Raw genomic sequence first — 18,999 nt, 5'->3', positions numbered from 1 at the left:
AGAGAGGGGATATGGAGGGAGTGTGGGGGAGGACTGTATATGGTGGAGAGGGATAGAGAGAGAGAGGGGATATGGAGGGAGGTGTGGGGGAGGACTGTATATGGTGGAGAGGGATAGAGGGGATATGGAGGGAGGTGTGGGGAGGACTGTATATGGTGGAGAGAGAGAGAGAGGGGATATGGAGGGAGGTGGGGGAGGACTGTATATGGTGGAGAGGGAGAGAGAGAGAGGGGATATGGAGGGAGGTGTGGGGAGGACTGTATATGGTGGAGAGGGAGAGAGGGGATATGGAGGGAGGTGTGGGGAGGACTGTATATGGTGGAGAGGGAGAGAGAGGGGATATGGAGGGAGGTGTGGGGGAGGACTGTATATGGTGGAGAGGGAGAGGAGAGGGGATATGGAGGGAGGTGTGGGGGAGGACTGATATGAGAGAGGAGGATATGGAGGGGGGTGGGGGAGGACTGTATATGGTGGAGAGGAGAGAGAGAGAGGGGATATGGAGGGAGGTGTGGGGGAGGACTGTATATGGTGGAGGAGAGAGAGAGAGGGGATATGGAGGGAGGTGTGGGGGAGGACTGTATATGGTGGAGAGAGGAGAGAGAGGGGATATGGAGGGAGGTGGGGGGAGGACTGTATATGGTGGAGAGGGAGAGAGAGAGGGGATATGGAGGGAGGTGTGGGGGAGGACTGTATATGGTGGAGAGGGGAGAGAGAGGGGATATGGAGGGAGGTGTGGGGGAGGACTGTATATGGTGGAGAGGGATGGGAAGGAAAGGGGTCTATGACAATGATGTCATCATGCTGATGAGCTACTGTTGTTTCAGCCCCCCCCAAACATCTGTCTAAGTGTGTGTGTGTGTGTGTGTGTGTGTGTGTGTGTGTGTGTGTGTGTGTTACTGGATACAGTCCATGACATGTATCTGCAGTGTGTCCATGTCGGGGGCTTGGTACTGGCACTTTGGACAGCGGTAGTCAGGAAGCTCTTCAGCCCCGCCTCCAGCCACTCCCTCTGCAGACAATCCCACGCTGTGGGAGGAGTTAAAGGCACTCCCTGCGGATGAGAGAGACAGAAATTACTACATTTACTCCAAATTGTATCTTTTTAAAGGAAAAAGTACTCAAAGGAGCAACATAGCCTGAGGGACACTGGATAATAACATCTGCATAGTAACGCAATAACTTATGTTTAGTCTTTTATTATATTGACTGATACCGTTTTATGTATTTCTCTTTAGTTGTTTTGTGTCCTCCTCCCAGAGCGCTAAGAACCTCGGCGTGACCTTGGACAACACCCTGTCGTTCTCAGCCAACATCAAGGCGGTGGCCCGTTCCTGTAGGTTCATGCTCTACAACATCCGCAGAGTACGACCCTGCCTCACACAGGAAGCGGCGCAGGTCCTAATCCAGGCACTTGTCATCTCCCGTCTGGATTACTGCAACTCGCTGTTGGCTGGGCTCCCTGCCTGTGCCATTAAACCCCTACAACTCATCCAGAACGCCGCAGCCCGTCTGGTGTTCAACCTTCCCAAGTTCTCTCACGTCACCCCGCTCCTCCGCTCTCTCCACTGGCTTCCAGTTGAAGCTCGCATCCGCTACAAGACCATGGTGCTTGCCTACGGAGCTGTGAGGGGAACGGCACCTCAGTACCTCCAGGCTCTGATCAGGCCCTACACCCAAACAAGGGCACTGCGTTCATCCACCTCTGGCCTGCTCGCCTCCCTACCACTGAGGAAGTACAGTTCCTGCGCAGCCCAGTCAAAACTGTTCGCTGCTCTGGCCCCCCAATGGTGGAACAAACTCCCTCACGACGCCAGGACAGCGGAGTCAATCACCACCTTCCGGAGACACCTGAAACCCCACCTCTTTAAGGAATACCTAGGATAGGATAAAGTAATCCCTCTCACCCCCCCCCCCCTTAAAAGATTTAGATGCACTACTGTTCCACTGGATGTCATAAGGTGAAAGCACCAATTTGTAAGTCGCTCTGGATAAGAGCGTCTGCTAAATGACTTAAGTGTAAATGTAAATGTATTATTTACTATGAGAGAGCTAGCTGGCTCTAAACAGAGAGTACACAGTGGCAGAATACCTGACCACTGTGACTGACCCTAAACAGAGAGTACACAGTGGCAGAATACCTGACCACTGTGACTGACCCTAAACAGAGAGTGGCAGAATACCTGACCACTGTGACTGACCCTAAACAGAGAGAACACAGTGGCAGAATACCTGACCACTGTGACTGACCCTAAACAGAGAGGACACAGTGGCAGAATACCTGACCACTGTGACTGACCCTAAACAGAGAGTGGCAGAATACCTGACCACTGTGACTGACCCTAAACAGAGAGGACACAGTGGCAGAATACCTGACCACTGTGACTGACCCTAAACAGAGAGTGGCAGAATACCTGACCACTGTGACTGACCCTAAACAGAGAGGACACAGTGGCAGAATACCTGACCACTGTGACTGACCCTAAACAGAGAGGACACAGTGGCAGAATACCTGACCACTGTGACTGACCCTAAACAGAGAGTACACAGTGGCAGCATACCTGACCACTGTGACTGACCCTAAACAGAGAGAACACAGTGGCAGAATACCTGACCACTGTGACTGACCCTAAACAGAGAGTACACAGTGGCAGAATACCTGACCACTGTGACTGACCCTAAACAGAGAGAACACAGTGACAGAATACCTGACCACTGTGACTGACCCTAAACAGAGAGGACACAGTGACAGAATACCTGACCACTGTGACTGACCCTAAACAGACAGTGGCAGAATACCTGACCACTGTGACTGACCCTAAACAGAGAGTACACAGTGGCAGAATACCTGACCACTGTGACTGACCCTAAACAGAGAGTACATAGTGGCAGAATACCTGACCACTGTGACTGACCCTAAACAGAGAGGACACAGTGGCAGAATACCTGACCACTGTGACTGACCCTAAACAGAGAGGACACAGTGGCAGAATACCTGACCACTGTGACTGACCCTAAACAGAGAGGACACAGTGGCAGAATACCTGACCACTGTGACTGACCCTAAACAGAGAGCGGCAGAATACCTGACCACTGTGACCCAAACAAATTCCATCTAGACACTGTTGCCCAAGAGCACACAAAAAACTATAGATACCTTGGCCTAAACATCTACGCCACAGGTAACTTCCACAAAGCTCTTTTCACAAACGCACCCCACAGAGCCCCAGGACAGCAACACAATTAGACCCAACCAAATCATGAGAAAACAAAAATAATTACTTGACACATTGGAAAGAATTAACAAAAAAACTGAGCAAACTAGAATGCTATTTGACCCTAAACAGAGAGTACACAGTGGAAGAATACCTGACCACTGTGACTGACCCAAAATTAAGGAAAGCTTTGACTATGTACAGACTCAGTGAGCATAGCCTTGCTATTGAGAAAGGCCGCCGTAAGCAGACATGGCTCTCAAAAAGACACATATTTCCCTCAGATTACACAGATCCAAAGAATGTCATAACTGGAGTTGTTTTTGAAAACTCCCATATCTACTGGGTGAAATACCACAGTGTGCCATCACAGCAGCAAGATTTGACCTGGTACCACAAGAAAAGGGCAACCAGTGAAGAACAAACACCATTGTAAATACAACCCATATTTATGTTTATTTATTTCCCTTGTGTCCTTTAACTATTTGCACATCATTACAACACTGTATATATACATGATATGACATTTGTAATGTCTTTATTATTTTGGAACTTCTGTGAGTGTAATGTTTACAGTTAATGTTTTATTGTTTATTTATCTACTTCACTTGCTTTGGCAATGTTAACATATGTTTCCCATAAAGCCTTTTGAAGTGAATTGAGAAGAGAATATCCAAGGTCTGAGGTCATCTGCCATACACTGCCGATTTTGCAGGTTTTCCTACTTACAAAGCATGTAGAGGTCTGTAATTTTCATCATAGGTACACTTCAACTGTGAGAGACGGAATCTAAAACAAAAATCCAGAAAACCACATTGTATGATTTTTAAGTAATTAATTAGTATTTTATTGTATGACATAAGTATTTGATACATCAGAAAAGCAGAACTTAATATTTGGTACAGAAACCTTTGTTTGCAATTACAGAGATCATAAGTTTCCTGTAGTTCTTGATCAGGTTTGCACACACTGCAGCAGGGATTTTGGCCCAGTCCTCCATACAGACCTTCTCCAGATCCTTCATGTTTCAGGGCTGTCGCTGGGCAATACAGACCTCTACATGCTTTGTAAGTAGGAAAACCTGCAAAATTGGCAGTGTATCAAATACTTGTTCTCCCCACTGTAGGTAGCACACAGGAGGACATTTTTCTCTGTTAAGATCATTTCCTTTTGAATTTCTACCCAAACGTAAAATGTTCCTGAGAGGGAGTGTGATGATGCAGTGTCCACAACTAAAGAATCATTATGGAATCTGAAAACACACGTATTGGGTCATTTTGCCTAAAAAACTTTAGTTCAACCTATAGAAAAATTAGACAACAACTCTGCATCTCTGCCCAGCCTGGACAGAGTGGCATGAAGGGTGTTTATCATCCCCAGTGGCTCTGTAGGTGAAGAGAGGATATTCTCTGCTGCTGTCCGTCTCTCCAGGTACCATCACATGAGCCTGAAGACACTGGTCGTCTCTCCAGGTACCATCACATGAGCCTGAGGACACTGGCCGTCTCTCCAGGTACCATCACATGAGCCTGAAGACACTGGCAGTCTCTCCATGAGCCTGAAGACACTGGTCGTCTCTCCAGGTACCATCACATGAGTCTGAAGACACTGGTCATCTCTCCAGGTACCATCACATGAGCCTGAAGACACTGGTCGTCTCTCCAGGTACCATCACATGAGCCTGAAGACACTGTCCGTCTCTCCAGGTACCATCACATGAGCCTGAAGACACTGGTCGTCTCTCCAGGTACCATCACATGAGTCTGAAGACACTGGCCGTCTCTCCAGGTTCCATCACGAGCCTGAAGACACTGGTCGTCTCTCCAGGTACCATCACATGAGTCTGAAGATACTGGCCGTCTCTCCAGGTACCATCACACGAATCTGAAGACACTGGTCGTCTCTCCAGGTACCATCACATGAGCCTGAAGACACTGGTCGTCTCTCCAGGTACCATCACATGAGCCTGAAGACACTGGTCGTCTCTCCAGGTACCATCACATGAGCCTGAAGACACTGGTCGTCTCTCCAGGTACCATCACATGAGCCTGAAGACACTGTCCGTCTCTCCAGGTACCATCACATGAGCCTGAAGACACTGTCCGTCTCTCCAGGTACCATCACATGAGCCTGAAGACACTGTCCGTCTCTCCAGGTACCATCACATGAGCCTGAAGACACTGGTCGTCTCTCCAGGTACCATCACATGAGCCTGAAGACACTGGTCGTCTCTTCAGATACCATCACATGAGTCTGAAGACACTGGCCGTCTCTCCAGGTTCCATCACGAGCCTGAAGACACTGGTCGTCTCTCCAGGTACCATCACATGAGCCTGAAGACAATGGTCGTCTCTCCAGGTTCCATCACGAGCCTGAAGACACTGGTCGTCTCTTCAGATACCATCACATGAGTCTGAAGACACTGGCCGTCTCTCCAGGTTCCATCACGAGCCTGAAGACACTGGTCGTCTCTCCAGGTACCATCACATGAGCCTGAAGACAATGGTCGTCTCTCCAGGTTCCATCACGAGCCTGAAGACACTGGTCGTCTCTCCAGGTACCATCACATGAGTCTGAAGACACTGGTCGTCTCTCCAGGTACCATCACATGAGCCTGAAGACACTCGTCGTCTCTCCAGGTACCATCACATGAGTCTGAAGACACTGTCCGTCTCTCCAGGTACCATCACATGAGCCTGAAGACACTGGTCGTCTCTCCAGGTACCATCACATGAGCCTGAAGACACTGGTCGTCTCTTCAGGTACCATCACATGAGTCTGAAGACACTGGCCGTCTCTCCAGGTTCCATCACGAGCCTGAAGACACTGGTCGTCTCTCCAGGTACCATCACATGAGCCTGAATACACTGGTCGTCTCTCCAGGTACCATCACATGAGCCTGAAGACACTGGTCGTCTCTCCAGGTTCCATCACGAGCCTGAAGACACTGGTCGTCTCTCCAGGTTCCATCACATGAGCCTGAAGACACTGGTCGTCTCTCCATGAGCCTGAAGACACTGGTCGTCTCTCCAGGTACCATCACATGAGCCTGAAGACACTGGTCGTCTCTTCAGGTACCATCACATGAGTCTGAAGACACTGGCCGTCTCTCCAGGTACCATCACATGAGTCTGAAGACACTGGTCGTCTCTTCAGATACCATCACATGAGCCTGAAGACACTGGTCGTCTCTTCAGATACCATCACATGAGTCTGAAGACACTGGCCGTCTCTCCAGGTTCCATCACATGAGCCTGAAGACACTGGTCGTCTCTCCATGAGCCTGAAGACACTGGTCGTCTCTCCAGGTACCATCACATGAGCCTGAAGACACTGGTCGTCTCTCCAGGTACCATCACATGAGCCTGAAGACACTGGTCGTCTCTCCAGGTACCATCACATGAGTCTGAAGACACTGGTCGTCTCTCCAGGTACCATCACATGAGTCTGAAGACACTGTCCGTCTCTCCAGGTACCATCACATGAGCCTGAAGACACTGGTCGTCTCTCCAGGTACCATCACATGAGCCTGAAGACACTGGTCGTCTCTTCAGGTACCATCACATGAGTCTGAAGACACTGGCCGTCTCTCCAGGTTCCATCACGAGCCTGAAGACACTGGTCGTCTCTCCAGGTACCATCACATGAGCCTGAATACACTGGTCGTCTCTCCAGGTACCATCACATGAGCCTGAAGACACTGGTCGTCTCTCCAGGTTCCATCACGAGCCTGAAGACACTGGTCGTCTCTCCAGGTTCCATCACATGAGCCTGAAGACACTGGTCGTCTCTCCATGAGCCTGAAGACACTGGTCGTCTCTCCAGGTACCATCACATGAGCCTGAAGACACTGGTCGTCTCTCCAGGTACCATCACATGAGCCTGAAGACACTGGTCGTCTCTTCAGGTACCATCACATGAGTCTGAAGACACTGGCCGTCTCTCCAGGTACCATCACATGAGTCTGAAGACACTGGTCGTCTCTTCAGGTACCATCACATGAGCCTGAAGACACTGGTCGTCTCTTCAGGTACCATCACATGAGTCTGAAGACACTGGCCGTCTCTCCAGGTTCCATCACATGAGCCTGAAGACACTGGTCGTCTCTCCATGAGCCTGAAGACACTGGTCGTCTCTCCAGGTACCATCACATGAGCCTGAAGACACTGGTCGTCTCTCCAGGTACCATCACATGAGCCTGAAGACACTGGTCGTCTCTCCAGGTACCATCACATGAGCCTGAAGACACTGGTCGTCTCTCCAGGTACCATCACATGAGCCTGAAGACACTGGTCGTCTCTCCAGGTACCATCACATGAGCCTGAAGACACTGGTCGTCTCTCCAGGTACCATCACATGAGCCTGAAGACACTGGTCGTCTCTCCAGGTACCATCACATGAGCCTGAAGACACTGGCCGTCTCTCCAGGTACCATCACATGAGCCCGAAGGGTGTTTATCATCCCCAGTGGCTCTGCAAGTGAAGAGAGGATATTCTCCCTGGTTGTGGGGTGATGTGGGGTCGTGGTGGGGGGTGATGTGGGGTCGTGGTGGTGGGGGGTGTACAGGATTGGGGGTGATGTGGGGTCGTGGTGGGGGGTGTACCTGATTGGGGGTGATGTGGGGTCGTGGTGGTCTGAAGACCTCCAGGTGTCTCTGCTGCATCTTCTCCATCCGAGCCCTGAAACACACACACACACACACTTTATTTGAATTCACACATCCCATTCCAGTGTGTGTGTATATGTGTGTGTATGTGTATGTGTGTGTGTATGTATGTGTGTGTATGTGTATGTGTGTGTGTATGTATGTGTGTGTATGTGTGTGTGTGTGTGTAAGTGTGTATGTGTATGTGTGTGTGTGTATGTGTATGTGTGTGTGTGTATGTGTGTGTGTATGTGTATGTGTGTGTATGTGTGTCTGTGTGTGTCTGTGTGTGTCTGTGTGTGTGTGTGTGTATGTGTGTGTGTGTGTGTGTGTGTGTGTGTGTGTGTGTGTATGTGTGTGTGTGTGTGTGTGTGTGTGTATGTGTGTGTGTATGTGTGTATGTGTGTGTGTGTGTGTGTGTGTGTGTGTGTGTGTGTGTGTGTGTGTGTATGTGTGTGTGTGTGTGTGTATGTATGTGTGTGTTTGTGTGTGTGTGTGTTACCGTGAGGTCCCCTCCTGTTTCAGACGCTCCATCTCAGCCAACGCTGTGTTCAGCTGGTCCTGAAGCTCCTCCTTCCTCTGGTTCAACTTCTCTCTGGCCTCTCGCTCCGCTAGGAAGTCTGCCTTGTAGATCTCAGCCTGACACACACACACTTTAAATACTTATTTGAATTTACAAATCCCATGACAGTCAAGAGGGATTCAAATTTAAGAAGGTCACAGAGGTTGTAATGCCAGGGTAGAGAATAGAGGTTGTAATGCCAGGGTAGAGAATAGAGGTTGTAATGCCAGGGTAGAGAATAGAGGTTGTAATGCCAGGGTAGAGAATAGAGGTTGTAATGCCAGGGTAGTGGGTATGGAATAGAGGTTGTAATACCAGGGTAGAGAATAGAGAATAGAGGTTGTAATACCAGGGTAGAGAATAGAGGTTGTAATGCCAGGGTAGAGTATAGAGGTTGTAATGCCAGGGTAGTGGGTAGAGTATAGAGGTTGTAATGCCAGGGTAGAGGATAGAGATTGTAATGCCAGGGTAGAGAATAGAGGTTGTAATGCCAGGGTAGAGAATAGAGGTTGTAATGCCAGGGTAGAGAATAGAGGTTGTAATGCCAGGGTAGTGGGTAGAGTATAGAGGTTGTAATGCCAGGGTAGAGAATAGAGGTTGTAATGCCAGGGTAGTGGGTATGGAATAGAGGTTGTAATACCAGGGTAGAGAATAGAGGTTGTAATGCCAGGGTAGAGTATAGAGGTTGTAATGCCAGGGTAGAGTATAGAGGTTGTAATGCCAGGGTAGAGTATAGAGGTTGTAATGCCAGGGTAGAGTATAGAGGTTGTAATGCCAGGGTAGAGAATAGAGGTTGTAATGCCAGGGTAGTGGGTAGAGAATAGAGGTTGTAATGCCAGGGTAGAGAATAGAGGTTGTAATGCCAGGGTAGAGAATAGAGGTTGTAATGCCAGGGTAGAGAATAGAGGTTGTAATGCCAGGGTAGAGAATAGAGGTTGTAATGCCAGGGAGAATAGAGAGAATAGAGGTTGTAATGCCAGGGTAGAGAATAGAGGTTGTAATGCCAGGGTAGTGGGTATGGAAGAGGTTGGTAGAGAATGCCAGGTTGTAATGCCAGGGTAGAGAATAGAGGTTGTAATGAATAGAGGTTGTAATGGGTAGAGAATAGAGGTTGTAATGCCAGGGTAGAGGGTAGAGAATAGAGGTTGTAATGCCAGGGTAGAGAATAGAGAATAGAGGTTGTAATGCCAGGGTAGAGAATAGAGGTTGTAATGCCAGGGTAGTGGGTAGAGAATAGAGGTTGTAATGCCAGGGTAGAGAATAGAGGTTGTAATGCCAGGGTAGAGGGTAGAGAATAGAGGTTGTAATGCCAGGGTAGAGAATAGAGAATAGAGGTTGTAATGCCAGGGTAGAGAATAGAGGTTGTAATGCCAGGGTAGTGGGTAGAGAATAGAGGTTGTAATGCCAGGGTAGAGAATAGAGGTTGTAATGCCAGGGTAGAGGGTAGAGAATAGAGGTTGTAGAGAATGGTTGTAATGCCAGGAATAGTAGAGAATAGAGGTTGTAATGCCAGGGTAGAGAATAGAGGTTGTAATGCCAGGGTAGAGAATAGAGAATAGAGGTTGTAATGCCAGGGTAGAGAATAGAGGTTGTAATGCCAGGGTAGTGAATAGAGGTTGTAATGCCAGGGTAGAGAATAGAGGTTGTAATGCCAGGGTAGAGAATATAGGTTGTAATGCCAGGGTAGAAAATAGAGGTTGTAATGCCAGGGTAGTGGGTAGAGAATATAGGTTGTAATGCCAGGGTAGAGAATAGAGAATAGAGGTTGTAATGCCAGGGTAGAGGGTAGAGAATAGAGGTTGTAATGCCAGGGTAGAGTGTAGAGAATAGAGGTTGTAATGCCAGGGTAGAGAATAGAGAATAGAGGTTGTAATGCCAGGGTAGTGAATAGAGGTTGTAATGCCAGGGTAGAGAATAGAGAATAGAGGTTGTAATGCCAGGGTAGTGGGTAGAGAATAGAGGTTGTAATGCCAGGGTAGAGGATAGAGATTGTAATGCCAGGGTAGAGAATAGAGGTTGTAATGCCAGGGTAGAGTATAGAGGTTGTAATGCCAGGGTAGAGAATAGAGGTTGTAATGCCAGGGTAGAGAATAGAGGTTGTAATGCCAGGGTAGAGGATAGAGATTGTAATGCCAGGGTAGAGAATAGAGGTTGTAATGCCAGGGTAGAGAATAGAGGTTGTAATGCCAGGGTAGAGAATAGAGGTTGTAATGCCAGGGTAGAGAATAGAGGTTGTAATGCCAGGGTAGAGAATAGAGGTTGTAATGCCAGGGTAGAGTATAGAGGTTGTAATGCCAGGGTAGAGTATAGAGGTTGTAATGCCAGGGTAGAGAATAGAGATTGTAATGCCAGGGTAGAGAATAGAGATTGTAATGCCAGGGTAGAGAACAGAGATTGTAATGCCAGGGTAGAGGGTAGAGAATAGAGGTTGTAATGCCAGGGTAGAGAATAGAGGTTGTAATGCCAGGGTAGAGAATAGAGGTTGTAATGCCAGGGTAGAGTATAGAGGTTGTAATGCCAGGGTAGTGAATAGAGGTTGTAATGCCAGGGTAGTGGGTATGGAATAGAGGTTGTAATGCCAGGGTAGAGAATAGAGGTTGTAATGCCAGGGTAGAGAATAGAGGTTGTAATGCCAGGGTAGTGGGTAGAGAATAGAGGTTGTAATGCCAGGGTAGAGAATAGAGGTTGTAATGCCAGGGTAGAGGGTAGAGAATAGAGGTTGTAATGCCAGGGTAGAGAATAGAGAATAGAGGTTGTAATGCCAGGGTAGAGAATAGAGGTTGTAATGCCAGGGTAGTGGGTAGAGAATAGAGGTTGTAATGCCAGGGTAGAGAATAGAGAATAGAGGTTGTAATGCCAGGGTAGAGGGTAGAAAATAGAGGTTGTAATGCCAGGGTAGAGAATAGAGAATAGAGGTTGTAATGCCAGGGTAGAGAATAGAGGTTGTAATGCCAGGGTAGTGAATAGAGGTTGTAATGCCAGGGTAGAGAATAGAGGTTGTAATGCCAGGGTAGAGAATAGGTTGTAATGCCAGGGGTAGAGAATAGAGGTTGTAATGCCAGGGTAGTGGGTAGAGAATATAGGTTGTAATGCCAGGGTAGAGAATAGAGGTTGTAATGCCAGGGTAGAGGGTAGAGAATAGAGGTTGTAATGCCAGGGTAGAGTGTAGAGAATAGAGGTTGTAATGCCAGGGTAGAGAATAGAGAATAGAGGTTGTAATGCCAGGGTAGAGTGTAGAGAATAGAGGTTGTAATGCCAGGGTAGTGGGTAGAGAATAGAGGTTGTAATGCCAGGGTAGAGGATAGAGATTGTAATGCCAGGGTAGAGAATAGAGGTTGTAATGCCAGGGTAGAGTATAGAGGTTGTAATGCCAGGGTAGAGAATAGAGGTTGTAATGCCAGGGTAGAGAATAGAGGTTGTAATGCCAGGGTAGAGAATAGAGGTTGTAATGCCAGGGTAGAGAATAGAGGTTGTAATGCCAGGGTAGAGAATAGAGGTTGTAATGCCAGGGTAGAGTATAGAGGTTGTAATGCCAGGGTAGAGTATAGAGGTTGTAATGCCAGGGTAGAGAATAGAGATTGTAATGCCAGGGTAGAGAATAGAGATTGTAATGCCAGGGTAGAGAACAGAGATTGTAATGCCAGGGTAGAGGGTAGAGAATAGAGGTTGTAATGCCAGGGTAGAGAATAGAGAATAGAGGTTGTAATGCCAGGGTAGAGAATAGAGGTTGTAATGCCAGGGTAGTGGGTAGAGAATAGAGGTTGTAATGCCAGGGTAGTGGGTAGAGAATAGAGGTTGTAATGCCAGGGTAGAGAATAGAGGTTGTAATGCCAGGGTAGAGGGTAGAGAATAGAGGTTGTAATGCCAGGGTAGAGAATAGAGGTTGTAATGCCAGGGTAGAGGGTAGAGAATAGAGGTTGTAATGCCAGGGTAGAGAATAGAGAATAGAGGTTGTAATGCCAGGGTAGAGAATAGAGAATAGAGGTTGTAATGCCAGGGTAGTGAATAGAGGTTGTAATGCCAGGGTAGTGAATAGAGGTTGTAATGCCAGGGTAGAGAATATAGGTTGTAATGCCAGGGTAGAGAATATAGGTTGTAATGCCAGGGTAGAGAATAGAGGTTGTAATGCCAGGGTAGTGGGTAGAGAATAGAGGTTGTAATGCCAGGGTAGTGGGTAGAGAATAGAGGTTGTAATGCCAGGGTAGTGGGTAGAGAATAGAGGTTGTAATGCCAGGGTAGAGGATAGAGATTGTAATGCCAGGGTAGAGAATAGAGGTTGTAATGCCAGGGTAGACTATAGAGGTTGTAATGCCAGGGTAGAGAATAGAGGTTGTAATGCCAGGGTAGAGAATAGAGGTTGTAATGCCAGGGTAGAGGATAGAGATTGTAATGCCAGGGTAGAGAATAGAGGTTGTAATGCCAGGGTAGAGAATAGAGGTTGTAATGCCAGGGTAGAGAATAGAGGTTGTAATGCCAGGGTAGAGAATAGAGGTTGTAATGCCAGGGTAGAGTATAGAGGTTGTAATGCCAGGGTAGAGAATAGAGATTGTAATGCCAGGGTAGAGAATAGAGATTGTAATGCCAGGGTAGAGAACAGAGATTGTAATGCCAGGGTAGAGGGTAGAGGATAGAGGTTGTAATGCCAGGGTAGAGAATAGAGAATAGAGGTTGTAATGCCAGGGTAGAGAATAGAGGTTGTAATGCCAGGGTAGTGGGTAGAGAATAGAGGTTGTAATGCCAGGGTAGTGGGTAGAGAATAGAGGTTGTAATGCCAGGGTAGAGAATAGAGGTTGTAATGCCAGGGTAGAGGGTAGAGAATAGAGGTTGTAATGCCAGGGTAGAGAATAGAGAATAGAGGTTGTAATGCCAGGGTAGAGAATAGAGGTTGTAATGCCAGGGTAGAGAATAGAGGTTGTAATGCCAGGGTAGAGGGTAGAGAATAGAGGTTGTAATGCCAGGGTAGAGAATAGAGAATAGAGGTTGTAATGCCAGGGTAGAGGGTAGAGAATAGAGGTTGTAATGCCAGGGTAGAGAACAGAGATTGTAATGCCAGGGTAGAGTATAGAGGTTGTAATGCCAGGGTAGAGAATAGAGGTTGTAATGCCAGGGTAGAGTATAGAGGTTGTAATGCCAGGGTAGAGAATAGAGGTTGTAATGCCAGGGTAGAGAATAGAGGTTGTAATGCCAGGGTAGAGAATAGAGGTTGTAATGCCAGGGTAGAGAATAGAGGTTGTAATGCCAGGGTAGAGAATAGAGGTTGTAATGCCAGGGTAGAGTATAGAGGTTGTAATGCCAGGGTAGTGGATAGAGGTTGTAATGCCAGGGTAGAGAATAGAGGTTGTAATGCCAGGATAGAGAATAGAGGTTGTAATGCCAGGGTAGAGTATAGAGGTTGTAATGCCAGGGTAGAGAATAGAGGTTGTAATGCCAGGATAGAGAATAGAGGTTGTAATGCCAGGATAGAGAATAGAGGTTGTAATGCCAGGGTAGAGTATAGAGGTTGTAATGCCAGGGTAGAGTATAGAGGTTGTAATGCCAGGGTAGTGGATAGAGGTTGTAATGCCAGGGTAGAGAATAGAGGTTGTAATGCCAGGGTAGTGGGTAGAGAATATAGGTTGTAATGCCAGGGTAGAGAATAGAGAATAGAGGTTGTAATGCCAGGGTAGAGGGTAGAGAATAGAGGTTGTAATGCCAGGGTAGAGTGTAGAGAATAGAGGTTGTAATGCCAGGGTAGAGAATAGAGAATAGAGGTTGTATGCCAGGGTAGTGAATAGAGGTTGTAATGCCAGGGTAGAGAATAGAGAATAGAGGTTGTAATGCCAGGGTAGTGGGTAGAGAATAGAGGTTGCAATGCCAGGGTAGAGGATAGAGATTGTAATGCCAGGGTAGAGAATAGAGGTTGTAATGCCAGGGTAGAGTATAGAGGTTGTAATGCCAGGGTAGAGAATAGAGGTTGTAATGCCAGGGTAGAGAATAGAGGTTGTAATGCCAGGGTAGAGGATAGAGATTGTAATGCCAGGGTAGAGAATAGAGGTTGTAATGCCAGGGTAGAGAATAGAGGTTGTAATGCCAGGGTAGAGAATAGAGGTTGTAATGCCAGGGTAGAGAATAGAGGTTGTAATGCCAGGGTAGAGAATAGAGGTTGTAATGCCAGGGTAGAGTATAGAGGTTGTAATGCCAGGGTAGAGTATAGAGGTTGTAATGCCAGGGTAGAGAATAGAGATTGTAATGCCAGGGTAGAGAATAGAGATTGTAATGCCAGGGTAGAGAACAGAGATTTGTAATGCCAGGGTAGAGGGTAGAGAATAGAGGTTGTAATGCCAGGGTAGAGAATAGAGGTTGTAATGCCAGGGTAGAGAATAGAGGTTGTAATGCCAGGGTAGTGAATAGAGGTTGTAATGCCAGGGTAGTGGGTATGGAATAGAGGTTGTAATGCCAGGGTAGAGAATAGAGGTTGTAATGCCAGGGTAGAGAATAGAGGTTGTAATGCCAGGGTAGTGGGTAGAGAATAGAGGTTGTAATGCCAGGGTAGAGAATAGAGGTTGTAATGCCAGGGTAGAGGGTAGAGAATAGAGGTTGTAATGCCAGGGTAGAGAATAGAGAATAGAGGTTGTAATGCCAGGGTAGAGAATAGAGGTTGTAATGCCAGGGTAGTGGGTAGAGAATAGAGGTTGTAATGCCAGGGTAGAGAATAGAGAATAGAGGTTGTAATGCCAGGGTAGAGAATAGAGGTTGTAATGCCAGGGTAGTGAATAGAGGTTGTAATGCCAGGGTAGAGAATAGAGGTTGTAATGCCAGGGTAGAGAATATAGGTTGTAATGCCAGGGTAGAGAATAGAGGTTGTAATGCCAGGGTAGTGGGTAGAGAATATAGGTTGTAATGCCAGGGTAGAGAATAGAGGTTGTAATGCCAGGGTAGAGTGTAGAGAATAGAGGTTGTAATGCCAGGGTAGAGAATAGAGAATAGAGGTTGTAATGCCAGGGTAGAGTGTAGAGAATAGAGGTTGTAATGCCAGGGTAGTGGGTAGAGAATAGAGGTTGTAATGCCAGGGTAGAGGATAGAGATTGTAATGCCAGGGTAGAGAATAGAGGTTGTAATGCCAGGGTAGAGTATAGAGGTTGTAATGCCAGGGTAGAGAATAGAGGTTGTAATGCCAGGGTAGAGAATAGAGGTTGTAATGCCAGGGTAGAGAATAGAGGTTGTAATGCCAGGGTAGAGAATAGAGGTTGTAATGCCAGGGTAGAGAATAGAGGTTGTAATGCCAGGGTAGAGTATAGAGGTTGTAATGCCAGGGTAGAGTATAGAGGTTGTAATGCCAGGGTAGAGAATAGAGATTGTAATGCCAGGGTAGAGAACAGAGATTGTAATGCCAGGGTAGAGAACAGAGATTGTAATGCCAGGGTAGAGGTTAGAGAATAGAGGTTGTAATGCCAGGGTAGAGAATAGAGAATAGAGGTTGTAATGCCAGGGTAGAGAATAGAGGTTGTAATGCCAGGGTAGTGGGTAGAGAATAGAGGTTGTAATGCCAGGGTAGTGGGTAGAGAATAGAGGTTGTAATGCCAGGGTAGAGAATAGAGGTTGTAATGCCAGGGTAGAGGGTAGAGAATAGAGGTTGTAATGCCAGGGTAGAGAATAGAGGTTGTAATGCCAGGGTAGAGGGTAGAGAATAGAGGTTGTAATGCCAGGGTAGAGAATAGAGGTTGTAATGCCAGGGTAGAGAATAGAGAATAGAGGTTGTAATGCCAGGGTAGAGAATAGAGGTTGTAATGCCAGGGTAGTGAATAGAGGTTGTAATGCCAGGGTAGAGAATAGAGGTTGTAATGCCAGGGTAGAGAATATAGGTTGTAATGCCAGGGTAGAGAATAGAGGTTGTAATGCCAGGGTAGTGGGTAGAGAATAGAGGTTGTAATGCCAGGGTAGTGGGTAGAGAATAGAGGTTGTAATGCCAGGGTAGTGGGTAGAGAATAGAGGTTGTAATGCCAGGGTAGAGGATAGAGATTGTAATGCCAGGGTAGAGAATAGAGGTTGTAATGCCAGGGTAGACTATAGAGGTTGTAATGCCAGGGTAGAGAATAGAGGTTGTAATGCCAGGGTAGAGGATAGAGATTGTAATGCCAGGGTAGAGAATAGAGGTTGTAATGCCAGGGTAGAGAATAGAGGTTGTAATGCCAGGGTAGAGAATAGAGGTTGTAATGCCAGGGTAGAGAATAGAGGTTGTAATGCCAGGGTAGAGTATAGAGGTTGTAATGCCAGGGTAGAGTATAGAGGTTGTAATGCCAGGGTAGAGAATAGAGATTGTAATGCCAGGGTAGAGAATAGAGATTGTAATGCCAGGGTAGAGAACAGAGATTGTAATGCCAGGGTAGAGGGTAGAGAATAGAGGTTGTAATGCCAGGGTAGAGAATAGAGAATAGAGGTTGTAATGCCAGGGTAGAGAATAGAGGTTGTAATGCCAGGGTAGTGGGTAGAGAATAGAGGTTGTAATGCCAGGGTAGTGGGTAGAGAATAGAGGTTGTAATGCCAGGGTAGAGAATAGAGGTTGTAATGCCAGGGTAGAGGGTAGAGAATAGAGGTTGTAATGCCAGGGTAGAGAATAGAGAATAGAGGTTGTAATGCCAGGGTAGAGAATAGAGGTTGTAATGCCAGGGTAGTGGGTAGAGAATAGAGGTTGTAATGCCAGGGTAGAGAATAGAGGTTGTAATGCCAGGGTAGAGGGTAGAGAATAGAGGTTGTAATGCCAGGGTAGAGAATAGAGAATAGAGGTTGTAATGCCAGGGTAGAGGGTAGAGAATAGAGGTTGTAATGCCAGGGTAGAGAACAGAGATTGTAATGCCAGGGTAGAGTATAGAGGTTGTAATGCCAGGGTAGAGAATAGAGGTTGTAATGCCAGGGTAGAGTATAGAGGTTGTAATGCCAGGGTAGAGAATAGAGGTTGTAATGCCAGGGTAGAGAATAGAGGTTGTAATGCCAGGGTAGAGAATATAGGTTGTAATGCCAGGGTAGAGAATAGAGGTTGTAATGCCAGGGTAGAGAATAGAGGTTGTAATGCCAGGGTAGAGAATAGAGGTTGTAATGCCAGGGTAGAGTATAGAGGTTGTAATGCCAGGGTAGTGGATAGAGGTTGTAATGCCAGGGTAGAGAATAGAGGTTGTAATGCCAGGATAGAGAATAGAGGTTGTAATGCCAGGGTAGAGTATAGAGGTTGTAATGCCAGGGTAGAGAATAGAGGTTGTAATGCCAGGATAGAGAATAGAGGTTGTAATGCCAGGATAGAGAATAGAGGTTGTAATGCCAGGGTAGAGTATAGAGGTTGTAATGCCAGGGTAGAGTATAGAGGTTGTAATGCCAGGGTAGTGGATAGAGGTTGTAATGCCAGGGTAGAGAATAGAGGTTGTAATGCCAGGGTAGAGAATAGAGGTTGTAATGCCAGGGTAGAGGATAGAGGTTGTAATGCCAGGGTAGTGGGTAGAGGTTAGAGGTTGTAATGCCAGGGTAGAGAATAGAGGTTGTAATGCCAGGGTAGAGAATAGAGGTTGTAATGCCAGGATAGTGGGTAGAGAATAGAGGTTGTAATGCCAGGGTAGAGTACAGAGGTTGTAATGCCAGGGTAGAGTACAGAGGTTGTAATGCCAGGGTAGAGTATAGAGGTTGTAATGCCAGGGTAGAGAATATAGGTTGTAATGCCAGGGTAGAGAATAGAGGTTGTAATGCCAGGGTAGAGAATAGAGGTTGTAATGCCAGGGTAGAGAATAGAGATTGTAATGCCAGGGTAGTGGGTAGAGTATAGAGGTTGTAATGCCAGGGTAGTGGGTAGAGTATAGAGGTTGTAATGCCAGGGTAGAGTATAGAGGTTGTAATGCCAGGGTAGAGTATAGAGGTTGTAATGCCAGGGTAGAGAATAGAGGTTGTAATGCCAGGGTAGTGGGTAGAGTATAGAGGTTGTAATGCCAGGGTAGTGGGTAGAGTATAGAGATTGTAATGCCAGGGTAGAGTATAGAGGTTGTAATGCCAGGGTAGAGTATAGAGGTTGTAATGCCAGGGTAGAGAATAGAGGTTGTAATGCCAGGGTAGTGGGTAGAGTATAGAGGTTGTAATGCCAGGGTAGAGGATAGAGGTTGTAATGCCAGGGTAGTGGGTAGAGAATAGAGGTTGTAATGGCAGGGTAGAGAATAGAGAATAGAGGTTGTAATGCCAGGGTAGAGTATAGAGGTTGTAATGCCAGGGTAGAGTATAGAGGTTGTAATGCCAGGATAGAGAATAGAGGTTGTAATGCCAGGATAGAGAATATAGGTTGTAATGCCAGGGTAGAGAATAGAGGTTGTAATGCCAGGGTAGAGTATAGAGGTTGTAATGCCAGGGTAGAGTATAGAGGTTGTAATGCCAGGATAGAGAATAGAGGTTGTAATGCCAGGATAGAGAATATAGGTTGTAATGCCAGGGTAGAGAATAGAGGTTGTAATGCCAGGGTAGAGTATAGAGGTTGTAATGCCAGGGTAGAGTATAGAGGTTGTAATGCCAGGATAGAGAATAGAGGTTGTAATGCCAGGGTAGAGAATAGAGGTTGTAATGCCAGGGTAGA

At 46.8% G+C, this 18,999-nt stretch overlaps 1 protein-coding gene across 1 annotated transcript in view; it reads right to left on the bottom strand.

Annotated features, from left to right (window-relative positions):
• Positions 1-642: 642 nt before the first annotated feature.
• The window catches only part of LOC115127424 (NF-kappa-B essential modulator-like), a 58,336-nt gene continuing 39,979 nt past the window's right edge, over positions 643-18,999 (bottom strand). Inside the window, exons 12-14 of the mRNA XM_065005119.1 lie at positions 8,361-8,497; positions 7,819-7,892; positions 643-1,054 (exon numbers count right to left, since the gene is read on the bottom strand). Coding sequence (XP_064861191.1) covers positions 894-1,054; positions 7,819-7,892; positions 8,361-8,497 — 372 coding nt within the window. The 3' untranslated portion in view covers positions 643-893. The remainder of the gene's footprint in view (positions 1,055-7,818; positions 7,893-8,360; positions 8,498-18,999) is intronic.

Source organism: Oncorhynchus nerka, linkage group LG20, assembly GCF_034236695.1.
Source record: "Oncorhynchus nerka isolate Pitt River linkage group LG20, Oner_Uvic_2.0, whole genome shotgun sequence".
Classification (NCBI taxonomy): Eukaryota; Metazoa; Chordata; class Actinopteri; order Salmoniformes; family Salmonidae; genus Oncorhynchus; species Oncorhynchus nerka.
This window is presented reverse-complemented; position numbering and strand designations above follow the sequence as displayed.